The sequence below is a fragment of the Macrotis lagotis genome, chromosome 6 (assembly GCF_037893015.1).
Source record: "Macrotis lagotis isolate mMagLag1 chromosome 6, bilby.v1.9.chrom.fasta, whole genome shotgun sequence".
Taxonomy (NCBI): domain Eukaryota; kingdom Metazoa; phylum Chordata; class Mammalia; order Peramelemorphia; family Peramelidae; genus Macrotis; species Macrotis lagotis.
This window is the reverse complement of record NC_133663.1, coordinates 224313809-224339097: the sequence shown is the minus strand read 5'-3', so window position 1 is coordinate 224339097 and position 25289 is coordinate 224313809. Positions and strand designations below refer to the sequence as shown.

The 25289-nt window shown below is 35.2% G+C and overlaps 1 protein-coding gene across 1 annotated transcript in view; it reads left to right on the top strand.

The window, feature by feature from the left end:
* The window catches only part of SYAP1 (synapse associated protein 1), a 28252-nt gene extending 22591 nt beyond the window's left edge, over window positions 1–5661 (top strand). Inside the window, exons 7-9 of the mRNA XM_074192364.1 lie at window positions 2049–2107; window positions 2502–2649; window positions 5108–5661. Coding sequence (XP_074048465.1) covers window positions 2049–2107; window positions 2502–2649; window positions 5108–5235 — 335 coding nt within the window. The 3' untranslated portion in view covers window positions 5236–5661. The remainder of the gene's footprint in view (window positions 1–2048; window positions 2108–2501; window positions 2650–5107) is intronic.
* Window positions 5662–25289: the final 19628 nt, after the last annotated feature.

Sequence of the window (25289 nt, the reverse complement as noted above, 5' to 3'; positions counted from 1 at the left end):
CTGCCACAGGGCCGAGGTGGGGGGGACCCTGTTGTTCTATGGGGGGACCTAGATTGCAATTAGGATCTGAATGTGGTCAGAGCCCCAGAGTCCTGTTCCAGGGGCAGAGGACAGAGCTTGGCAGTCTCTCTCTTCACTCCCCTCCCTCAGCTCAATGGGCTCATGCCCTGGGGGCTTCTGTTTCTGGGTCTGGGCTGCTGAAAGACCAAGGTGCTGGCTGTGTGCCCTGAGGGCTGGGCTCCACGTGCTTGCTCTGGCAGAGGTCCCCCGCTGTTCCCTCACTTTGTGCCTGGTGCTCCCCGGGGTGCAGCTCAGGAGACTCCCCCGCTGCTGTGAGCTGCGGCTCCCAGTGCCCTGGGGCTGCCTCCAGGAGGCTGAAGTTCTTTGGATCTGGCCGGCCTCCCCTCCGACCCCCGGGAGCAGAGGCTTTCTGCTCTTTTCCAGGTTACCTTGAGTAGGAGAACTGCCTCACTGGGTCCCCTTGTGGGTTCTGTCTCTGGAAAGTTTAGTTAGAGTCCTTAGTTTATGAGTTTTTATCAGAGAGCTCCTAAGACTAGATCCCTTCATGTCGCCATCTTGGCTCCGCCCCCTTCTCCTTTCTTTATACCTAAGTCCCACAGCAAATTTCTCCAAGTTTGCTAATTGTTATGATCAAAATCTATTCTCTGACACAAATTTTATTTTGATTCAATTCCAATTATTTGTTGTAGTTAGAATAAAATTTAGCAACTTAATCTTTCACTTCATGATATTATTAGTCTTAGTTATTATTAAGAAAAATATCCTCATAAGTGAAATATATATATATATGCTGCATGCATGACTCAGGCATTTTATTTTAACTACAATCACAACTTTATATGTTAACTTTTGAAGTTTAGTGATTTATTATCGATAATGAAAAGATATTTCATTAGGTGATCTCATCAGGTCCCTTGGATTCATTTATCATTTCTATGTAGTTGATTCCCAGATGTCTAGATTCAAACCCACTTCTCTCTTCTGAACCACTGTCCCACATTATTTGTCTACCTTTTGAACATTTTTGAAATGGATATTCAATAAGTCTCTCAAATGCAGTGTATTGGAAAAAATAACTTGTCTTTCTCTCTAAATCTCACCTCAGTCTTCCGCTCTGTTGCTATATTTTGCTGTTGCTACATTCACATGATCTCTTCTATATGTCACTTTATTCCCACACTCATAACCAATATCCTCACCATCTTTCCCCAGAATTAGTGTAGTAACTTCTCATTGGTCCAAACTAATCTACACTCCTTCATTACCCCTTCAGCAAACTCATTTCACCCCATTACCTCCAGGAATCAAATGTCCTTTGTTTGGCATTAAAACTTTTCATTACCTGGTCATTTTCTCCCTCTCCATTCTTCTTATACTTGACTTCTTCCTAGACATAACATGATCCAGTACTTCTTGCTTTTTTGTATCTTCCATGCTATACTCCATCTCCTTTTTTTTTTTTTTTTTAGGTTTTTTTTTGGTAAGGCAAACGGGGTTAAGTGGCTTCCCCAAGGCCACGCAGCTAGGCAATTATTAAGTGTCTGAGACAAGATTTGAACAGAGGTACTCCTGACTCCAGGGCCGGTGCTTTATCCACTACGCCACCTAGCTGCCCCTATCTTCTTTCTTTCTGCTTTTGTGCCGCTTTGTACAGAGTAAGAGTAAGATTGTTTTCCTAATATCAAACATTGGTCTTGGAAACAAACTTTTATTTAATAAGTTGGAAAATAACTTGACTTTACAGATGATGGACAATGAGATTGAATTGTCTTAAGAATCTTTTTAATTATAGTTTGAGAAATAAAATAACATTTATCTTTAAGGAAGAGAATTAACCTGAAATCTAGCTTTTTAAGTAGCATTTTTTATTTATAAGTTGTTTTGGATGAGAGATAAATATAGGAATTAAACTTATTACTTAAAGTTCAAGAAGTTTGTGATGCAACAAACTATTCGTAGAAATTTTAGTTAGAATTGCTTAAAATTAATTCAGCAATTATTATCTTTTTTGCATTCTCACTTTATAGAGGCAGTTCGACCTAAAACACCACCTGTTGCAATTAAATCTCAACTTAAACCTCAAGAGGTAAGGCAATTTTATATTGTATTTAGGAGTTGGAGTATGGAATTAAAGTGAATTTTTGTACTAACTCAGATACTGTTTATAAGATAGTCTTCTATCTCTGTTTAAAATGGAGGAATTCAGTGCTTAAGGAATCAAAGACCTTATAGTTGAAGCACAGGACAGTTTACTACCATTACTAATGCAAGATTTGAGAGAGAGAGGAGAGAAAGAATATGTGTGTGTAACTGATAAAAATTTTGTGCTAGGAAGGATAAACATTATCAATGTCTTTTGCAGTAAGCAGGGTAAAAAAAGTAGAATAAATATATTACAGTGGTAACTGATTAAAGAAAAATCAGAATATTCACAGTTACTTTTGAAAAATTTACAAAAACTCTATAATTGAATATTTCAGGATGAGGAAGAGATATCAACTAGTCCTGGTGTATCTGAATTTGTTAGTGATGCCTTTGATGCTTGTACCTTTAATCAGGAAGATTTAAGAAAGGAAATGAAACAGTTGGTACTTGATAAAAAGGAAGAAGAAATAACTATACTGGAAGGTAAGAATAATTAGTTTGTATAATAAATTGCTATTTGATATTCTTTCATATTGTCAGATGGATTATAAAAATATTTAAAATGAGTTAAAGCCATTTGAAAAAATTTTAAATAACATCAAAGTTATTTTTTCAGCCTGAACTATAAGGTGGATTGTAATTAAGACTTATTAAGTGTTTAGTATATGTCCTAATAAGTTCTCTAGGTTTACAAATATAACCACAAAGGAAGTCTGTACTCTCAAGGAACTTACATCTTAGATGGAAGAAGTGGGGAATGGGGGGGGGTAGGGCATTGAAGGAATTTATATGAGGAATCAGGGGCAAAACCAGGTTTGAGGAGACAGTATGGTTGGTGTAGGTGCTTCCTCAGATGGAGGTTCAACAGAGATACTCCCAAACTGGAACAAGAGGTTGTAGTGGGGGAGATATTGTCAGCTCTTGAAGTAAGAATGGAAAAATTGTCTTGGGAGTCACATTAAACCAAATATAATTGATTTTCTTAGTATCTTTCTCATAAGTCTTGCTGTCATTAGCAAGATAGTTTAACCCTGGTTTATAGTAGGAAATGTGGATAAGAAGACAAGAAAGCACCTTTATAATTTTAGAAGATAAACTTATTAACTTTTCTCTACCCTTGAACCTAAGCTTTTTTTAAAAAAAGAAAATGTACAAAGCTTTTTGTGCCTGTTGAACTAGACATTAAATAATACAGGTAAAGCTCTGAATCAAAAAATGGCAAGTTTTTCTCCTTCTACTTAAAGAAATATAAAAGAGAAAAGAAGATTTATTTCCTACCATGCCAGGAGGAAGTGGCATTGGCAAGTACTGACATCCCTACTTCCTTCGTGAGACTCTCCCATTTCGACAGAAATGTTACTTTGTTTATATTTTGTAGGCATCTTGCTTTCCACTTACATATGCTAATAGTGTGGGGTTTTTTCCCCCAGGAGAATGTAAACTTCCAGGAGGGGCAGAACTAGTTTTATTTTTGTGTTTGTATCCACAATGCCTAGCACATAGTTGGTGCCTAATAAGTATTAGTTAAACAAATATATTGTTATTTAGGAAGCTAAATAATTAGGTTTTTAAAAGCACAATTCAATTGATATTTGAGACAAAAAAGTTTGATTCTGTCAAACAGTAACTTATATAAAACATCTGATTTTTTCTCCAAAATGTTTTTCATAAATTACTTTATTAATTCTATTAAAAGTTAATCATTATACTTTAACAAAATATTGAGAAATATGAAAATAAAAATTCATATTTTTATTTGTTCTGAAATAATTGTTATCTGCTAAAAAAAACTAAATTATCTAAATTCATTTTAGCAAATTTATGTTCACAAACTTGTCGTGCCTCCCCCAGCACACATTTTGACATGTATACTATTACTTTAACTTTTCCCCCATCTCTCCCACACTGCATACAATTAATTTTCTTAGAACTTATCCTCTGAGACTCCAACTGTCTCTTTTTTGTTGATAGTTGTTACCTGCTTGGAAAAGTCAGACCTTCTAATACAGATTTTGCTTGACTATAAATATTTGTTACAAGGTGGGGGGGGGGGGGTTGGGGGGGGGGAAGAAGGAGAAGTTAGTTTTGTTTTCATTTGGAAATTGGGTTGTCAGAGAGAAAGAGCTAGGGAAAGGTAGCCCAAAAAGAAGTGTATTTAAAGCATTTTTTTAAAAACACAGAAAATTAAAAAGTTTTGTTCTCTTCTATGTCTTTTAAAAATAATTTTTTATGTTCTTTTATAAAATGTCTTTCAAGTAACTACCCTTATAACAAATTTCTATAAACACACACACACATGTGTTAAAAGCAACAAATCAATATCTTGGCCATGTCTAAGAATACTTGCCTCATTCTTATACCTTTAGTCTAGCTCCTGTCTTCCAGGATATGAGAAGTTTGTTTTATCATCAGTTTTTTGCTACTTGGTCAGAGTTCTGAGGTCTTTCACAAGTTTTCCTTCACCACTTAGTACACTATAATTTGTTTAAGCATTACTCAATTGATGACACTTACTTTGTTTCTAGTTCTTCACTACCAAAAAAAACTAAAAACATTGTCTTACAACCACTGTTTTTCTTTTTTGTCATCTTTGTTAGGGTTTTTTTTGTTTGTTTGTTTGTTTGTTTGTTTTTTGCAAGGCAGATGGGGTTAGGTGGCTTGCCCAAGGCCACACAGCTAGGTAATTATTAAGTGTCTGAGGCCGGATTTGAACTCAGGTACTTCTGACTCCAGGGCTGGTGCTCTATTCACTGTGCCACCTAGCTGCCCTTCTTTTTGTCATCTTTACCTAGCAATCTGATGGAAATGAAGTGAACATTTAGACTTGTTTTTATTTTCCTTACTATTAATAATTTGAAGCTTTTTGGTTATTGATTGCTCGTATTTCTTCATTTGAAAATTCTCTGCTTCTATATTTTGACCTTTATTTTATTTCTGACAGAAGAACCTGCCGATTGGGAAAAAGAACTACAGCAGGAACTTCAGGAATATGAAGTAGTGACAGAATCAGAGAAAAAGGATGACAATTGGGACAAGGAAATTGAAGAAATGCTTCAGGAAGGAAATTAACTGCTTCTTAAAATACAGTGTGATCTTAAATATTCCACACTCTGACATGAAATTCTGTTAGCAGTCTGGACTCCCCCAAGGAAGGAGAAAATGAAGAGTGTATAATGGTGTGTATCAGTATATAGAAAGCAACCAATATGATTTCTTTGTTTAAAATTGAATATAGTTTATCCCTAATAATCACAAATATATGTTTCAAATAACAATAGCTTATTTGAATATAACTTTAGGAGTTCTATTTGTAGGCAATATTGATGTAAATGTAGAAGAAAATGAAGATTTTAAAGTACCACATTCTCTGAGGTTAAAAGTGGGACATCATTAATTTATTCTTTATGCAGAGTTTTTATAAAATTTCTTCATATTTGTACTTTTATCACTGAAAGTCCTCTGTACATATTCATTAAAATACTTAATTCTCTTTAATTATTATCTCCTAAATGACCAAACATGCCAAAGAACTTAAAACATTGCAGAATTACTATTATGGTGGTAGCTTCTTTTGGTAAGTACTATCTGAAAACCTACCTAGAAGCCATAATATTTACTTCATGTTGATTTTTAATTGTTTAATCTTGGCATTGTTTCTAGTTTGTAATTAGAAAAACATTATTATAGAATGGATTTCTTTTTTTTTTTAATGGGAAGAGGTTCACTTTTTTAACCATATAATTTTAATGATTTTCTTTTTGAATTACATGCACTATCATTTCTGATATTGTGGACTTTCAAGCCTTTTTGTATTAATGATACTCAGAAGATATTTAAATTTGCATTTATTTTTTCTTGTTTAAGTAGAGCTGATGTTTAAATACTTTAGATTCATTCATAATAATTAAACAGTTTTGTATTTATAAAATGTTTTTATGTTCCTCTGGGTAGAAACATACTAGAATATTGCTAACCATTGCTGACTGCATCCTATTGAATAGTACTAGTAAAGACATTTTTTTAAGAGACAGTGTTAATTTCATATAACAGATGACTGCCAGAGCATTTGGTATGCTCTAAAGCCTTTGCATTTCATTGAAGGCCTTTATTTCCCAAGATGGGAGTGGTATTGATGGTCAGCAGTTTTATTTTGTTTTTTAATAAACAAAATTGGACTCAGGGCCAGTAGACATTATTAACAAATATTGGTATTTAAAAAAAAATTCATGGTGGGTTGTCATGTTACCTCTCTTCTGGTATGCAGTATATTACCAGTCAAGACCTCAGGATCTAAATTTTCTAAAGATATGCATGAATTACATGGAAGATAGTTTTTCAAGACCATTTAGCCTATGGTGGGATTCATTTTGAAATTATGAAGGTTCAGAGAAAGGGAATTTCCTCCTGAAGACCTTTCTATTGATGGAAAATTTGGGGGATGGGAGTGAAGACTCAGAAAAGCAAAGAAAGGTAAGAAATGTTTGCCTATTGATAGTACTGTGGAGTTTCTAATGGGAGGGAAAGAGAAACAATGAGTAGGGTGTGAAAAATCATCATAAAAATGTTAAGAATGAACCAGTGTGTTTAGATCAAGAGAAAAGAAAGACCTAAAATAGCAATAAAATCATTTCATGGTTTCAATAAAATATTTTATGCACGACATGGTTGGTTATTGAATTTAAAAACAAACTTGGTTATGTGAATTGTCCTGTAAAGGTCTTTATAAATATAAAAGAAAACAATTGAATTTAAAGAGCAATCTATTAATGCCACAGTGACTCTTTTTTTTTGTTATTGTCAGGAAATGATAGTTTGTGCATGGGTAAATTTGCTTGTTAACTGAATTTTACTACTTAAAGCTTGAGAGGGGGAAATTAATGTTAAAGTTATTGTGGATATAGAAGCCATTATATTCCTGTCCTCAAAAAGCCTTAGGTTTCATTGCTTTTTTTTGTTTACTTTTTTGGTGGTATCTTTCCTTCACTTTGAAAATTTACATTGTTAATTCCAGTCTTCATCAATAGGTTCTTCTCTGCACCTTCTTGACTCATCAATTATAATATAGAAAGAATTGTAGGTTTCCAAAAAAGGAACAGATAATCAATTGTTAAATGAGTAAATTTTATTTTCTGCACAATTCCAAGTCAGTAGGCTTTAAGAATATCAGCATACTTATAGAAATAAAGATGTAGCTATTTTTTCAGTGACATTAAACATTTTTCCTACTTGGTTTCTGGTTGCCACCTATGATCCGATTTGAGATTATCCAAAATCTGACTGCTAAAGTGACTTTTTTCCATTCAATGTGAATACATATGAATAAGGATAAATACCAGCAAAGGGAGCAGCAGCTATTTAATATTTTTAAGATGTATAAAAATTATTTAAGATGGTTTTGGCAAGTATATTCAGTTACTAAAATGTTGATAGTATCTCTTTGTCATCGCAGCATGGAATAAATCTACTTAGGACTGCCACTTTTGGCAAAAAAGAATTTTCTTGTAAGTTAAACTTGGATGTGATGTCATATTTTCTCTCTTAATTCCAAAATGGAAGCTCTTAACTACAATATTTGAATTTTTTTTAACTCTCAGTAATTCTACGATGGAAGTGAAACATTTTTCATTGCAGCCAATATGTTTATATTTAATTTTCTTTTTTTTTTTGATTCTCTCTTGTAAGTGAATATTTTCTTGAACAACAATTCTCAAGTTTAAAGGAGTTTGTAAAAAAAAGTAATGTCATGAGTTCTTATTTGCATAATTGTATATGGAATTAATTTGGCCATTTTTAGTTATAAAATTGGCATAATTTCTCATATTTAGATATGAATTTTCTGACATGAATTTGTACAAGGTGTTTTTTTTAGGTTTTGCTTTTAGTAATAGAAATGTCTTAAAATAATTAAGAAATTATTTATTATAACTAGATATTATAGTTTCTTTTTGGCAGGTTTTTCCATTTAAAATATTAATAAAGTTTAATCACTTCCAGGGTAATTTTAGGATATGGAAGAAGGTAAGTTAAAATAATCTTTAATTTGTTTCCAAGAACAGCATACTGGGCTAAAGTTTGTTTTAAGTTCAACATAATATGACAGCAGCTGAAATATATTTAATTAATGAAAACTTTTAAAACATATTATATTTATTTAAAAATCTGTTACTTTCTCATAAAGCCATTATAAATCATTAATTCTGACTCAGGGATTCATTCAAGTATTGCTATTTGTAATTTTTCTTTTTAAAAAAATACTCAGCATGGAATTCACTCAATACACTTTTTCCTCAATAAATCCTAATTTTAGTGGGAAGAGTTGAGTTGTGGTTTTTTTTATTTCTAAATGCTGTTTTTCAGAAATATTGTCTCAATATTTCAAAGTTGTAAAATGTATATTCACAAAATTGGAAGATTCTGATGATACAAAATGATTTAGATTGAATAGTTAATGAATTGAAGTGTGTCCTTGACATATAATTTATCAAAATGTATATCTTAAGCACCTCCTTGGTGCCAGATACAAATACAAAGAATTAAACAATCCTCTTCTTAATAAGTTACATTTTAACAATATTCATACAGAGATGAAAGTGATCCATTATTAAGACCAAATTCAGTGATTACCATAAAAGTCATTAATTCATTCTCGAACTCTTGACATGATAAAAAAAATACCCATGAGTAGGGAATGAATTTTTTCCATAAAAATTTTTTTCACATTTTACAAGGGTAATATAACTTCTGTATGCGAAACTCTGGCAAGGTTTTTTTGGGAAACTTGAGCTAGACCACCTATGTTTTAAGAGATTCCCTTGCTGCCCTTTGTGCAGAATGGAATCACACAATCATCCTCTGGTTTCGCTGCAAATGTATTTACCTAATTACAACTGATTCCTTCATTTTTTTTAGGTTTTTGCAAGGCAAATGGGGTTAAGTGTCTTGCCCAAGGCCACACAGCTAGGTAATTATTAAGTGTCTGAGGCTGGATTTGAACTCTGACTTCAGGGGACCTGGGTTTAAATTCGACCTCAGACACTTAATAATTACCTAACTGTGAAGGCAAAAAGCCAAAAAAAAAAAAGAAAATATATATCATTCAGTACTTCCCTGTGAGCACACCCACCACCTCTCTGTTATGAGGTGTAAGCATACTTTAATCAGTTTTTTGAAATCACTGTTAGTCAAAGTTATTTTTCTTTGTTTTGATGTTATTGTATAAGTTAATCTCACTTTTCATTGCATCAGTTCACAGAAGTCTTACAAAGTTTTTCTGAGTCTACACTTTAATGATTTCTTAATATTCCATTATATTTTTAATCAGTCTCTAATTTGGCTAATTTTGGCTTCCCTAATTTTACAGTTCCTTGCCTCAACAAAAAGTGCTACTACAAATATTTTGTCCATTATGGTTCTTCTTTGATCTCTTTGGGGATATATACTTAGTAGTATTATCACTAGGTCAAAAGATTATGCACAGGTTAATAACTTTTGCAGTATAATTAAAAATTGTTTTCCAGAATGACTGTACCTTTTACCAACTCAGCTCCACCTGTGTGCCTGTCTTCCTGCAATCCCTTAGACAAAGTAATTTTTTATCTTTTCCAATCTATTGAGCTTAATGTGAAATTTTAGTCATTTTAATTTGCATTTCTTTTACTAACACTTGAAGTATTTTTTTTAATATGGCTATTGATTAGTTGGATTTCTCCCTTAGAGAACATATCTTTTCACAATTTTAACTTTTAGGAAATGACTTCTAATTTGTATCAATTCCTTACATATCTTGACTAGGAGAACAGAAAAACTTGCTGAAAAAAATTTTCCAGTTGATACCCTTTTCATTTTGACTGTATTGGCATTGTGCTAAAATTTTCAACTTTGTCAAAATTTTCCAATTTCTTGTGTGATCCTCTTTCCCCCTTATTTGGTCAGGAGCTCTTCCATTATTCATAGTCACTATTTTTGATTTTCTTGTTCCTTTGTTTATGAGGTACCATGAATACTGCTTTGTAATATAGTTTTAGATCTGGTACTCCTAGGCATCCTTATTTCTCACTTGAAAAAAATTTTTCTACTATATAAAATGTTTTGTTAACAAAATATTTTTAACCATACATTTTGTGAGTGCAAAGATTTGGAAACAAGATGTGCATTGATAGTGGAATGGAAAAGCAAATTATGATACATGCATATAATGGAATATTATCGTGCTTTAAGAAAAGATGAATGTGATGAATACAAGTTAACTTAAGATCTGTGTGAATTGTCAAAAAGTGAAGTCAACAGAAGCAAGAAGACAATATGTACAATGTAAATGGAAAGAACAAACAAAAAAATTCAAAAGAGAATGTTGGAAAATTATAAAGAGCAATCATTACTTGAAAGAATTGAGAAGATGCTTCCACTGCTTTTCAGAGTTGGGAGATCCATGAATGTTGTGCATTACGTATATTTTAGTCTTTAAATATATGTGGTAAGTTATGGTGATTTTTTTTTCTTATTCAGTTTTTTTTTTAGGTTTTTGCAAGGCAAATGAGGTTAAATGACTTGCCCAAGGCCACACAGCTACATAATTATTAAGTGTCTGAGACTGGATTTGAACTCAGGTACTCCTGACTCCAGAGCCAGTGCTCTATCCACTGCGCCACCTAGCCACCCCTCACCCCTCTTATTCAGTTTTTAAAAACTGTAACAACTATAAAATGCTCCAAACCAAACTTTAATGGGGAAGTCTAGAAAAAGTCTTTTGTCCAGCCCAGAGTAGCACAGGGTTGGAACAAGAATACCCAGTGGACCAAGGGAGAGACTGACTGCACAATAGGAGGTCCCAGACCCATACTGGGACATTGCAGTGGAGACAGATGCCAACTGGCATCTTTGTCTCCTACCAACCAGAACTGGATGAAAGATCAGAGAGGAGACCTATGCAACCTTTCTTAGGTTGGGCTGGAGGGGAGACATGGAGAAAGAAATTCAGATGCCATCAGCAGCAGTGGTGTGGTTTAGACTTCAAACTTGGTGCATCTAACCCAGCTTGCAAAGGAATACCAAGGCAGAAAACCCAGATGAAGTTGGAGCCTACAGTTCTGCCACTTTGCACCAATAAAACTTAAGTTGACAGGGCAGAATCTAGCAACATTAAGCCTGTTAGACCCAAACCCAGGTCAAGAGCTTGCAAAGTTCAGACCAGGGAGACAGCAATCCCAGCCCAGACCCCAGACCCCTTTGGGAACACTGGAAGCTTGCAAGTCCTCGGACTATAAACTCCTGCAATAACATAACAGTAATTGTCCTTAAGAGAAAAAAAAGCTAACAGTACTAGTGTAGACCTTCCCTCCAGAAATGTTGCAGGACCCTGCCCTAACATCAAGTTCAGATTCAGGAAGTTGGCTAGAAAAATGGGAAAATGAAAATCTCAGCATACTGAGCAATTGTGTCAGGGATGTTCAAGACACAGATCCAGAAGAGCAAGACTTAAAAAGACATCTATGAGCATAGTCTCGAGTAAAACCCAACTTGGGCATAAACTCAAATAGAATTCCTAGAAGAGATAAAAAATTAAAACAATTTTAAAACATTTTCATAAATGAAATGAAAGTGCTTGAGGAAAAATTGGGGGGGGGGGATGAGTGCTATAACGAAAGTAACTGATCTAGAGAAAAGATTGAGGAGAAAAAATTTAAGAATCCTTGATCTATCTGAATATAATGACCAAAAAAAAGAACTAGATATCCTCTTTCAAGAAATCTTAAAAGTGCCCAGCTCTCTTAGAACCAGAGAGTAAAGTAGACAGAATCCACTGGTCGTCCTTTTTTTTTAAGGTTTTTGCAAGGCAAATGGGGTTAAGTTGCTTGCCCAAGGCCACACAGCTAGGTAATTATTAAGTGTCTGAGACCCCATTTGAACCCAGGTACTCCTGACACCCAAGGCTAGTGCTTTATCCACTACGCCACCTAGCTGCCCCCCACTGGTCATTCTTACAAGAAACTCCAAAATGACAATTTCTGGAAACATCATAGCCAAAATCCAGAAGTTCCAGGTCAACGAAATTATACTGCAAACATCCAGACAGAAAGACAGAATTCAAATACAAGGAGCCAATAGGCAAAATCACAGACAATTTAGCAGCTACTACTATAAAACAGAGAACTTGGAATCAGTATTCCAGAAGACAGAGAATGGGCTTACAGCCAAGAGTTAACACCCAGCAAAAGAGATTAATGCTATAGGAGGAAAAAAATGGATTTTTAATGAAACAGAGGACTTTGAAGCATTCCAGAGCTGTGAAGAAACTTAGAAATTCATATACAAAAGTGAAAAAAGATATAAAGTAAACATTAATAAACAATGATAAGGACTGAACATTCAAATGTGGGGAAATGATATATGTGTTCCCTCTAGACCCTATCATCAGGGATTCAATTAGGTGGTCTGGGGGTAGTTCTGGTATGTCTTGATGGTCTTAAAAGAATGGAAAAAAAGGTAAAGAGGAATCATTTTAAAGGAAGGAAAGATTGAAGAAGATGACCTCACATAGGGTACATACTACAGATACCTAAACAAGAAGGAGAAGGGAGAATTGAAGGGATAGATATGGCCAATGTAGAAATTTGTTTTGACTCACTATACATGTTAATGTTTTTTCCTTGTGTTCTTAGTTGTGAGGGGGAAAGGGTAAGAAAAATACTATTATGTCAGATAATTTTTGGAAGGGGAAGCTGGTGATGTAAAATAAAGCAAAGTGTATTTTAAAAAAAAATTTTTAAATAATGCTTTGTAATTGGATTCTTGTAATTCCTATATGTCTTTGAAGGTGAGTTTTCATACATTCTGTAATTGAGTGTTCTCTTTTTTTGCTGGATTTTGTTGGTAGTATACAAAAACACTAATGAGATGTGAGTTTGGTTTAGACAGAGAACCACTCATTTTTTTTATTGATTTTTAGTTAAATCTATTAGATGTACAAAAAGAAATAATTTCTTTGCTTCAATTAATTTTCTTTGTAATCTAGAACTATTAGCAAACTGTAGCTGAAATAGTGAATATCCTTACTATGGTTTGTTTGTTTTTAAGATTTTTGCTAGGCAAATGGGGTTAAGTGGCTTGCCCAAGGCCCCACAGCTAGGTAATTATTAAGTGTCTGAGGCCGTATTTGAACCCAGGTACTACTGACTCCAGGGCCGGTGCTCTATCCACTGCGCCACCTAGCTGCCCCTATCTATGATTTGTTACAAAAACCTCTGTTTCTCTAGTAGAGTTAGATACTATTTACATTCTAAAAGTTCATTTATATACTCATGTTTTTAATGATTTTAACAGAAATTTTATGTTGTGTTTTATTATTAACACTTTAATTATAGTTATAGTTTCTAAAAATTAAACTGACCTTATATCCCTAGTATGAAATCAATTTGGTCACAATGTATAATCTTTATGATGTCTTCTTATATTCTCTTTGCTATTATTCCATTAATATTTATAAGGGCTATTAACCAATAGTTTTCTTTCTCTACTTAGGTTGTCTTCCTGATTTAGATATCATGACTGTATTTGTTCCATAGAAGTAATTTGATTGGATTCCCTTTTCCCTGTTATTGCAAACTGTTTATTTAGAATTAGAAGTAATTTTTCTTGAAAATAATTGGTATGGGGCTGCTAGGTGGCGCAGTGGATAGAGCACCGGCCCTGGAGTCAGGAATACCTGGGTTCAAATACGGCCTCAGACACTTAATAATTACCTAGCTGTGTGCCATAGGCCTTGCAAAAACCTAAAAATAATAATAATAATAATAATAATTGGTAAAATTGACTTTTAAACTAATGTGGTCCTGGATTTTTTTGTAATTTCATTTGACTTATTTATTTTTACTCTTATATATGATAAGTTTATTATTTTGTTTTCTATTTCTTATTCTGTTCACCTGGATATTTTTATTTTTGTAAATTCACATTTTATTTAATCTAACTGGCATAAAATTTAGTTAGCTTGTCAATTTCCATTATCTTCACTTACTGTAAATTTTTTTCTTTTTTTTTTTTTTGTAAGGCAGTAAGGTTAAGTGACTTGCCTAAGGTCAGACAGCTAGGTGAGTATTATGTGTCTGAGGCCAGATTTAAATTCAGGTCCCCCTGATTCCAGGGCTGGTGTTCTGTTTACTGTGCTACTACCTAGCTACCCGTTTTTTCATTTTTTTACATCAGCAATTTCCTTATCCTCACTTAAAGGAAATCAAGCTACAAAATGTGTCTTACTAGTTTTTAAAAACCAGATCCCAGCTTTATCGATGTGATTTTTTTTAATTCCAGTTTTCTTAATGATTCTTAAATTATCTTTGCTTAAGCTGTTTTCTAAGTTCATTATAATTAGATAACTTTTTTTCAGATACGTTTTTTTCAGGCTTTTTATTTTAATTTTCCTTTTTTCTCCTGGAATCCTGTTTCCCATCCTTAATTCCTAGTTTGGAATTTTGTATAAGGACCACCAGGCTCCACCATTTCCCATGATCTTGGATGAGGTTGTTATACCTTGTTTGGTCCTGACATTTACTTCCCGGGTTCTTGCTGCTGGCTTTCCCTTCTCTTAGTGAATCTTTGGGATTCTGTTGAACTTTAGACTTTCCCTTAATCATTCCAGGTCAGAGTTCTGTGTTCTATAGTCTCCTGGTTTATTAAGAGTTAGAGGAGTGTTGGCTTATGAAACTCCAGTAGATCTTCTATTGGAGAGCTACAAGTTTGATGTTCCCTTGTTAGAGGATTAGCAGACTTCTGCCCTCTTTACCTGTGCTGGTGCCAACTATTTCAAGGCCAGTCATGCCAGATTAACCTTATTTCCTTTTTGACAGGATGTTAAACTAGTAAATAAGGAAAATGCAGTGACTGTAGTTGCCAAAAGATTTTGCAAAGCTTTTTATTATCGCATATTATTCTTGTGGAGAAGATGGGGAGATATAGATTAGATTTAATTAGATTGTATTCATAATTAGTTTGTTGGCCAGAATCAAATTGTAATTAAGAGCAGGAACTTTCTAATGGAGATCTGAGATCTATGTCTAGGTTTATGATGTTTGACATTTTCATCAATGATTTGAATGAGGCATAGGTGGTATGCTTATAAAATATGGGCAGATAATACAAAATTGGAAGAGATAAAGTATTATTGATAGAATCCTCAGTTTCTTCATCTGTAAAATCAGCTGGAAAACTCCAGGATCTTTGCCAAGAAAACCGTAAGTGGGGACACTGAGTCAGACACAAGTGAAATGACAGAACAACACCACCAAGAACCAAATGACAATCTTAAAGGATCTTTACTGGACAGAATATAAAAAGATGCAAAAGTCTTAAGATCCCTGGGTACCAAAAAACCCAAATATTAAAACGATTTAGGCGATCTTAAAAAGAAGTTCTGTAAAAGATCTGTGAATTTATTGAACTATGGGTTTATTATTAATCATTAATTTGCTGTGGCAAACATCTTGCTCTGCATTGAGTGCTTTACCTTACTGAGGGGATAGTTACTCTGTACTGTGATCTTATCAGTCTACATTTGGGGTACACATTATTCAGTTTTAGTGTCATAATTGAGGAACGATATTGACAAGAAGGCACAAAATGGTGAAGGACCTTGAGTCCATGTCATGAGCATCATTTGAAAGAACAAGATGTATTTAGCCTAGAGAAATGAACTCTCAGGATAAATATACTAGTGCAAGAATTTGAAAGTAGATAAAGGATAGGTCTTTATTTTTCAGCTGAGGGTTACAAATTGTAAACTTACAGCATCAGAAAGTGCAAGTTATAAAAAGAATTTCCTAAAAATGTCAGTTGTTGGAATTGTTGAATCTAGAGGCCATAGCTCTCCCCTTCTTGGAGGACTTTATGAATAGGCTAGAGAACTGCTTCTTCAGGATGTTACCGTGGAGATACCATTCACATGAGTTGGACTAGATTTTTGCTGAAGTTCTTTCTGAATCATTTTTTTTTTAATCCATGACCCCCTTGTCAATGTTAGAAGAATTTTGCCTGGCTGATAATTTGAGTCCCTGAGTAGATGAAAGTATTTACTGTAGTCTCTCTTTGCCTCAGTAGATTGAGTGTGAAACATGGAAACAAGAAAAACTTAGTATGATTCCTGTCTTAGACACTTAGCAAGTTGGGTGATTCTGGATAAGACATTTAACATCCTCTAGCCTCAACTTCCTATTCTATAAAATGGGTTATAATAGAACTTATTTTTCAGGTTAGGTATGAGGATAAAATTATAATATATGAAAAGTACTTTATAAACCTTAGATAAAGTGCTGTAAAAATCTGATAGTTTTTATCTGTTTCCCTTTTTTGGATAATTTTGAAAGTATATGTGGAAGAGCTGGGTTCCTATGACTTTTCCCATTGCCATCCATGCTAAAATAGAAATTTTTTTTTTGGCAAGGATGCCCATTTATCAATTTAAAAAAATCAAAAGTTATTTACAATGGCAGTGAATGTCCTGCCACAAAAATATACAAGATGTGCATAAAACTGAACAGAAGGGGTGGAGAAACCACTCCAGAAATCCATCCAGGAAATTGATAACTATTATTATTGGAATTTAAGGAATCTCAAGTCCCTCCCCCTTCAGGCAATCTTCCACTCAGCTGTCAAATTATTTTCCTAAAAGTACAGGTTTGATCGTGATACCATTGCTATTCAGTAACCTTCAGTGACTCCCTATTAACTCTAGGTTCTTTTTGGCTTCTAAAGAATCTTACAAGCCTTTGCTTTATAAGCCATTTTTAATCATTGTTATTCCAATAGTTTCATATCTTCATGATCCCATTTTGGAATTTCCTTGGCAAGGATATTGAGTAGTTTGCTCTCTTCCAACTTATTTTACAGGTGAAGAACTGAGACAAACAGGGCTGGGTGATTTGCCCAGGATCATGCAACTACAGTATGTTCCTAAAGCTGAATTTGAATTCATGAAGATGAGTCTTTGATTACAGACCCATCATTCTATCCTTCCAGGAGTTTATTCCTCTCCACGTACTCCAAAGATAGAACCTCCTTGCTGTTATTTCCATAAGATTTTCACCAGTTGTCCCCCCATGCATGAAACCTTCCCAATTTTTCTACCTCCTGGCTTCAAGTCTCAGTTTCTACAAGGAAACTTTCCCCATTCCCATAAATTCTAGAACTGGGTGTTCTGTTTCAGATGTACAAAACTTTTGCAAAACATCATTATCCCCTAAACATTACCTTCTTCCTAACTTCCCTGTTACTTCTAAGGGTACTCCTAGAGGTAAACAGCTGGTAGTATAATAGATAAGGAGATGAACCTAAAGTCAGGAAGTTCTGAATTCAGATTCAGCCTCAGACAGCAGTTGTATAACCTTGGACAAGTCACTTAACCTCATTTTCCTAAATTTCTTCAACTATAAAGTGAGGATAGTCATAGCACCTGCTGTATATAAATGTTTATTCCCTTCTCGCCTTTCCCCACCACCATCTTCATGGGCTCCCAAACTAGATATCCTCAATTCCTCACTCACCACCTAACCCCTCCACCCTTATTCAATCTGTGGCCAAAGTCTGTCAGTTTTACCTTTGTAACATCTCTCCAACATGCTCCTTTCTCTCTGACACTACCATTACTCAGGTACAGTCTCTCTCATCACTTCACACCTAATCTACTACAGTAGCCTAGTGGTGGTTCTGCCTGCTAAAATTGATCTTCATAATGCACAGATTTGACCATGTCACTCTTTCCTACCCTTATGTCCAGTAAAATCCAGTGACTCCCTATCACCTCTAGATTAAATTTAAATTTCTCTAACATGCAGAGATCTTCATAACTTTCTTTTCCTCCACCTTTTTTCTTATACTATATCCCCTTCCATGTGTTGTACAATCTAGTGACACTGACCTCCTTGCTCTTCCTCCCTCAAGACATGGCAGTTCCTGATTCTGGAATACTTAAGTATCTCCTTTGCCTGACATTCCTCTAGTCATTTTTGCCTCCTGACTTCAAGTTCCAACTAAAATCTCACCTTCTACAGGAAGTTTTTCCAATTTCCCCTTAATTCTAATCCCTTTTCTCTGTTGATTATCTCCATTCATCCTCTGTGTGTGTGTGTGTGTGTGTATGCACATATATATGTATGTGATTTATATATACACATATCTATAATATATTATATATATATATATATATATATATATATATATATATATATATATATATATATATATAAAATGTGTGTGTACCCAGTGGTTTAAGTTTTCTCTCCTATTAGATTGAACTCCTTGCATGTAGAGACTACCTTTTCCTTTGTATCCTCAGTGCTTTAAAAGTTTGTTTGGGTGGAGACAGATATACTGAAATGAGCCAAAATATGCCATTCCCTGAGCAGAGGGCAAAATATCCAAGGTGAAGGACAACAGCAAAAATCTCTTCTTGTGATTTGACAAGGGAGGGAAGGATTGGATTTCTCACTTGGTGGTGCTAACTCTGATGACCTATCCCCAGGCATGGGACATCATACCATTTTCTTTTTTTTTTATTTATTTTTATTAAAGAGATTTGAGTTTTACAATTTCCCCCCATCTTGCTTCCCTCCCCTCACCCCACCCCCACGGAAAGCACTCTTTCAGTCTGTACTTTGTTTCCATGTTGTACCTTGATCCAAATTGGGTGTGATGAGAGAGAAATATCCTTAAAGAAGAGAAGTCTAAGAGGTAACAAGATCAGACAATAAGATATGTTTTTTTCTAAATTAAAGGGAATAGTCCTTGCAGTTCGTTCAAACTCCACAACTGGATCTGGATACAGATGGCACTCTCCTTTGCAGACAGCCCAAAATTGTTCCTGATCGTTGCACTGATGGAACATCATACCATTTTCAACAAAATTGATTGGCATTGGACCCATTGTATTTTGAGCCACCTTTTTTTTTTTTTTTTTTTAGTTTTTGCTAGGCAATGGGGTTAGGTGGCTTGCCCAAGGCCACATGGCTAGGTAATTATTAAGTGTCTGAGGCCGGATTTGAACTCAGATACTCCTGACTCCAGGGCCGGTGCTCTATCCACTGCACCACTTAGCTGCCCTGAGCCACTTCTGAAGAGGGTCTTCATCATTTTTCTTTTCAGCACTAGGAAACTATGTGGTCTAAGGCCACATGGATCTTTTTGAAACCCCTTCCAAGTTCTCCATGGGCTTCTTTCCCCATATTTTCATCCATAAAGTCTTAGTGCTGTTATTAAGAGAGTTATTCCTTTTTATCACAAAGCAGCCATGGCATTAACTGCAGCTTCCAAAATCTTTTATCCATATTTCTGTCAATTGATGGTTAGCAGAAAGGGAAGATGTCCACTTCAACTTTAAACAATTTCAACCATTCATTGAAAAAAGATCGGTAAAAGAATTGTGTGTCTATCAATTTAATTCAGTACAAAATTGTAAAGAATTGTTTCCTATATTTATATATTAATAAAGTTGCAAATTATTTTCAAATTTTTGCATATAGTAGATCAAGAGGCCTATATTATAGTAAATAGAAAACTACTCTGTGTAACTGTTGCTGTTCATCCTTCATTCTTGAAGAGAACCAATGACATCAGGAAGGTGATGTCCTGACTTGCAAGTGAATTCGATTTAAGTGAAGTAAGGTTGTGTGTGGAGACTTTCCTTTTACTCTCTCCTCCAGAGTCATAGGAGTCCAGTGGCAAGAGATATCAAAATCACTGGAAATGGCCCAAGATACAGTGTGAAACCTTAGCCTTTTTAAAGTCAAATCTCAGGTCTCAGTTTGTCTGAAGCAACATCTATTCAATAATTAAATGTTAAATGAGAATTGAGGCAAAAGATGGTCTACTTTGCCTTCATGAAATGATCAGTCTGGGAGGGGAAGATCCTCAGAGTTTCTCTGAGCAAATCACTTAACTTCTCAAGTGACTCAACTCTCTAAGATTCTAAATCCTAGAGAATGTGCACCTCTGCATTTTAAGAGCAAGTTGCTTATCTGGAACCCCTTAAACCAATGAAATTGTGGATCCAATCCAGAAAGAAAAAAAGACAAGTAATTAGATAAAGAGATTTGGGTTCTAATCAAGCTGTGTCATTAGGAAGGATTTTTTTAACTTTTTTTTCTTCAGTTACCTCTTCTATAAAAAAGGAATTGGATTCCTCAAGGACCCATCTTTGCCCAAAGAATGGGAAAGGGGAGCAGAAAACACCAAAGAATTGCTTTTGAATGAACCTGCATTTCCTGCCTTACTTTAACATTTAACATTTACTACTTTTATGGACTTGGTCACCTGACCTGGGATTGAGTTCCTCCTTAATAAAAATTAGGACATTTGGAGTATACTCTCTTTAAATTTCTTCTAGCTCTGAACTTTTTATTGGTTTTTAATAAAAATTGCCAATTCTTTCAGCATTTAGTAAATAGTTCGATAAGTTACCTTAGTGACTTTTTAACCTTCTTAATACGGACATTTATTCAGTTAAAGGATTAAATTATTTTAGAGATCATCTAAAAGAGGGTTTAAGAGGTTATTTACCCAAGCCATACAAATCTACTCTTTCCCACTATACCACACTGCCTCTCAGGTTTGTTGGTTAAATTGATCCGACGCTGTTGATTTTCACAGCTAGAGTTTCTGATAAAGTACTCATTTCTAAACTATATAGTGAACTAAGTCAAAATTTATAAGAATACAAGTCATTCTCCAAGTGATAAATGGTCAAAGGATATGAATGCCTGTTAGAAGAAATTAAAACTATAGTCATGTAAAAAAATGCTCCAGGGGTGGCTAGATGGTGGAGTGGATAAAGCACCAGCCTTGGAGTCAGGAGTACCTGGGTTCAAATCCGGTCTCAGACACTTGATAATTACCTAGCTGTGTGGCCTTGGGTAAGCCACTTAACCCCATTTGCCTTGCAAAAACCTAAAAAAAAAAAATGCTCCAACTCATCGACTAGAGAAATGAAAATTAAAACAACTGTGATGTACCACTTCATACCCATCAGAATGGCTAAGATGATAAAAAAGGAAAATGATCAATGTTGAAGAGGATGTGGGGAAACTGGAACAATAATGCATGGTTAGTGGAGCTGTGAAATGATCCAACCATTCTGGAAAGCAGTTTGGACCTAAGTCCAAAGGGCAATAAAACTGCATACCCTTTGATCGAGCAATACATCTACTAGTTCCTTGTCCCTAACAGATCATTAAAAGGGGGTGGGGAGATATTTAGAGAAGTTCTTTTTGCAGTAGCAGAGTTGGAAATTGAAGGGAAGCCCATCAGTAAAGGAATGGTTAAACAAATTATGGATTAAGAATGTTATAGAGTTCTGTTAGAAATCATGAATGGCCAGATGAGAAAAGCTTGAAGATACTTGTATGAACTGATGATGAATGGGGTGAGCAGAACCAGGATAACATTGTACTCCTGACTCCAGGAGTGGTGCTCTATCCATTGCGCCACCTAGCTGCCCCCAGGAGAACATTGTAAACATTAATGGCAATATTGTAAGATGATCTACTGATAGATGCACCTCCTCTCAAGTCAATTATCAAGGACAATCCCAAAAGACTTGGAGTATGATGTCCACATCAAGAGAAGTTATGTATTCTACATGCAGAGAAAAGTAAACTATGTTCACTTTCAAAAACTTTGTTTATCATGATTTTTTTCCATTTTAGTTCTAATTCTTCACAATGACTAGTATGAAAACACGTTATATGTGATTATATACATACAACCTATATCAGGTTGTTTGCTGCCATGGGGAAGGAAGAAGGGAGAGTGATGGAAAGAAGTGGAGCTCAAGGACTTGCAGGCAACATGGGGGGTAATGATCAACCTTGAGGGATTTGCTCTTTCCATCAGTGCAACAATCAGGGACAATTTGGGGCTGTCTGCAATGGAGAATACCATCTGTATCCAGAGAAAGAACTGTGGAGTTGGAACAAAAACCAAGAACTATTACCTTTAATTTAGGAAAAAACTTATTGCCTGATCTTGCTATCTCTTGTACTTTATGTTTCTTCCTTAAGGATATGATTTCTCTCTCATCACATTCAATTTGGATCAATGTATGCCATGGAAACAATGTAAAGACTGGCAAATTTCCTTCTTTGGGGTGGGGGGAGGGAAGTAAGATTAGGGGAAGAATTATGAAACTCAAAATAAATAAAATCTTTTATAAAAATGTGGTTCCCAAAGTGGATGCTTTGAGGAACTTACTGCTCCAGATGCTTAAGTATCTTTCAGTCTGGTCATCCCTGGGGGGGGGGGGGGGGCAAAATTGCCACAGAAACCTAAGAAATGCCTTGATTTCAAAGGCCAAGGTCATGCAGTTTAATTAAATTAGAAATTTAATGCCAGTCATCTTGATTTTCTCTTGCCTCTAGACTCTGATTGACTCTGGAGCAGAGGTGAGACCCAGGATTATTCACAGCTCTGCCTCACTTAAATGCAATTTATGAGTGTTATAAATGAATGAAAGGAAACACCTGCTAGAAAATGGTACATTTTATTCACGAACCTTGCAAGATGCAGGTACCTCACTCCTAGGAGTCAGGTAATTTATTGTCCTCAGAAACCCCCCTCCCTCTTGGATGTTCATAGAGTTTGAGTTACAATCTAAAAGGTCTTCCCATTCCATGATATGCACCTAATATGAACCCCCCCCACATCATCCAAAGTATGACATGCTAAAGAACCCCAATTGTCACAGGGGGTGTGTGGGTTAATATTCAATTACCTAATTGCACAAACTCAGTAGCATTAGGTCAAGATCTCTAGGTCACTCGACCTTTGGGGTTTGGTATCCCTGGAATGGGATTAGGAAAACTCTTCCAGTCTTGTGATTGGCTGAGCCATTCCCCCTTTGTAATGGATTCCCTAAGGCTCACTTCCACATCCTGTGAAGACCATCACCCTATATTTCTCACAATTTCCCCTTCTGTGATGGATTCCCTAAGGCTCCCCTCCATACCCTGTGAAGACCAACACCCTACATTTCTCACAATGACTATGTCAAGACATCACACTTCACAGAGTGTGATTCTTAAAGAATGAATTATCTTCAGTTCTTATTTTCACTTTCACATTCCTACTATTCCCTTTTTGTCCTTATGTCCATGCTATTTAAAATATTTTCCAGAAACCTACAAAAATCATTAGACCTTTTGTATATTAAGAACAAAACTCAGAAAAAAAAATATAGAAAAACACTTTCCACTCAGTTACTATAGACTAGACATTCTAGAAAGCACTGTGGAACTGCCCTATTAAGCAGTCCTTAGTCATATACTCTAAAGAAATCAAATAGAGGAAAAGGACCTATAGCTACAAAAATTTTTAAAGCAACTCTTTTTATAGTAGTGAAAAACTTGAAACTATGAAAGTGTGTTCCTATTGAGGAAAGACTAATAAAACGGAAAAATTCTGTGAAGTGATCTAGAGTGAAGTGAGCAGAACAAAAGGAACAATTTATACAATGGCAACAGGGTTATGAAGAAAAAGACTTTAGAATTCTGATAAGTGTAATAATGACAATTCACAATTCAAGAGGACCTAAGAAAAAACAAGCTATCTACTTCTTGACAGGTGACAGCCCTAAAATGTTTAATGAGACATATATTTTTGGACGTAGATAATGGGGGAATTTGCTTGATTTTAAAAATATCTGTTATGAGGGTTTTTCCTTTTTTTGATGCTTTTTATTGTGAGAGTTGGGGAGGTAAAGAGAAAGCAGACGATTAATTGGAAAAATAATAAAATAATAGTGAAACCAAAATAATTTTAAATTACAGAAGAATATATAAAAGTGAATACAACTATAAAAAACTTTATAGGAACAAAGGAAGATTTCTGGAAAGGAACCAATTACATATAGCTGTGCTGTAACAATTTAATAAAAATTTTAACACTCCCTAACTTATTTACAGATTCAATGTCATATCAATCATCTATTAAATGATTATTTTATAGAACTAGGGGAAAAAACAAGACTCATTTGAAGAAACAATTTAATAATCTTAAGGAAGGGAGCCTATAATACCAGATCCCAAGTTATACCACAAAGCAGTAATTGTTAAAGAAAAAAAAAAACAAAAAAAAACCCAATTTGATACTAGTTTAAAAGTAAAAAGTAAACTTGATAAAAGGGGCAGATTTGGAACACAAGAACCAGAAGAACTAAACATAGTAGCACAATGTTACACAAATTCAAGGACACCAACTATGATATAAAAATTCACTCATCTGAAAAATGCTGCTGGGAAAATGGGAGTCTAGGAAAACTTATTCTTAGATCAAAATTTCCCAAACTTCAAATGAACACAAGGTTTAGATATAAAAGATCATATTGTAAATAAAGTAAGAAGAGAATAGAAGGAAATAGCTTTCATAACTATTGATAGGGAAGAGACTTCCAGCCAAAATGGCAGAGAAGACAGGCACAGTTCTAAAGTCTCTTGATTAGGGGCGGCTAGGTGGCATAGTGGATAAAGCACTGGCCCTGGAGTCAGGAAAACCTGGGTTCAAATCCGGTCTCAGACAATAATTACCTAGCTGTGTGGCCTTGGGCAAGCCACTTAACCCCATCTGCCTTGCAAAAACCTAAAAAAAATAATAATCTAAGGCAGATGAACTGGAACATTTTGGGGCAGCTAGGTGGCGCAGTGAATAGAGCACCGGCCTTGGAGTCAGTAGTACCTGGGTTCAAATCCAACCTCAGAAGCTTGATAATTACCTAGCCCTGTGGCCTTGGGCAAGACACTTCATCCCATCACCTTGAAAAATCTAAACAAACAAACAAACTAAAGTCTCCTGATCTTTCCCCATCTATCATATGAAAAAAAAACCTCTTAACAGAAATCTCACCCACAAAACCCAGAAAGAAAAACCAGGAGAAAGAACATCTACCTCAGGATTTGTCTCACACAGCAGCATTGGGCAAATTTGGGCGGGTGAGTCTGGGCTCAGAGGACAGTTCAGCCCTGGATCAACCAGATTAGCAGCTGAAGTGGAGCCAGGAGTCTGAGGGCCCAAGAGCCAGACCTGCTGAATCAGCAGTGGGGCTACACGGCAGGGGCTTGAGCCAACTAAGGAGCAGAGGCACTGGTGTTGGT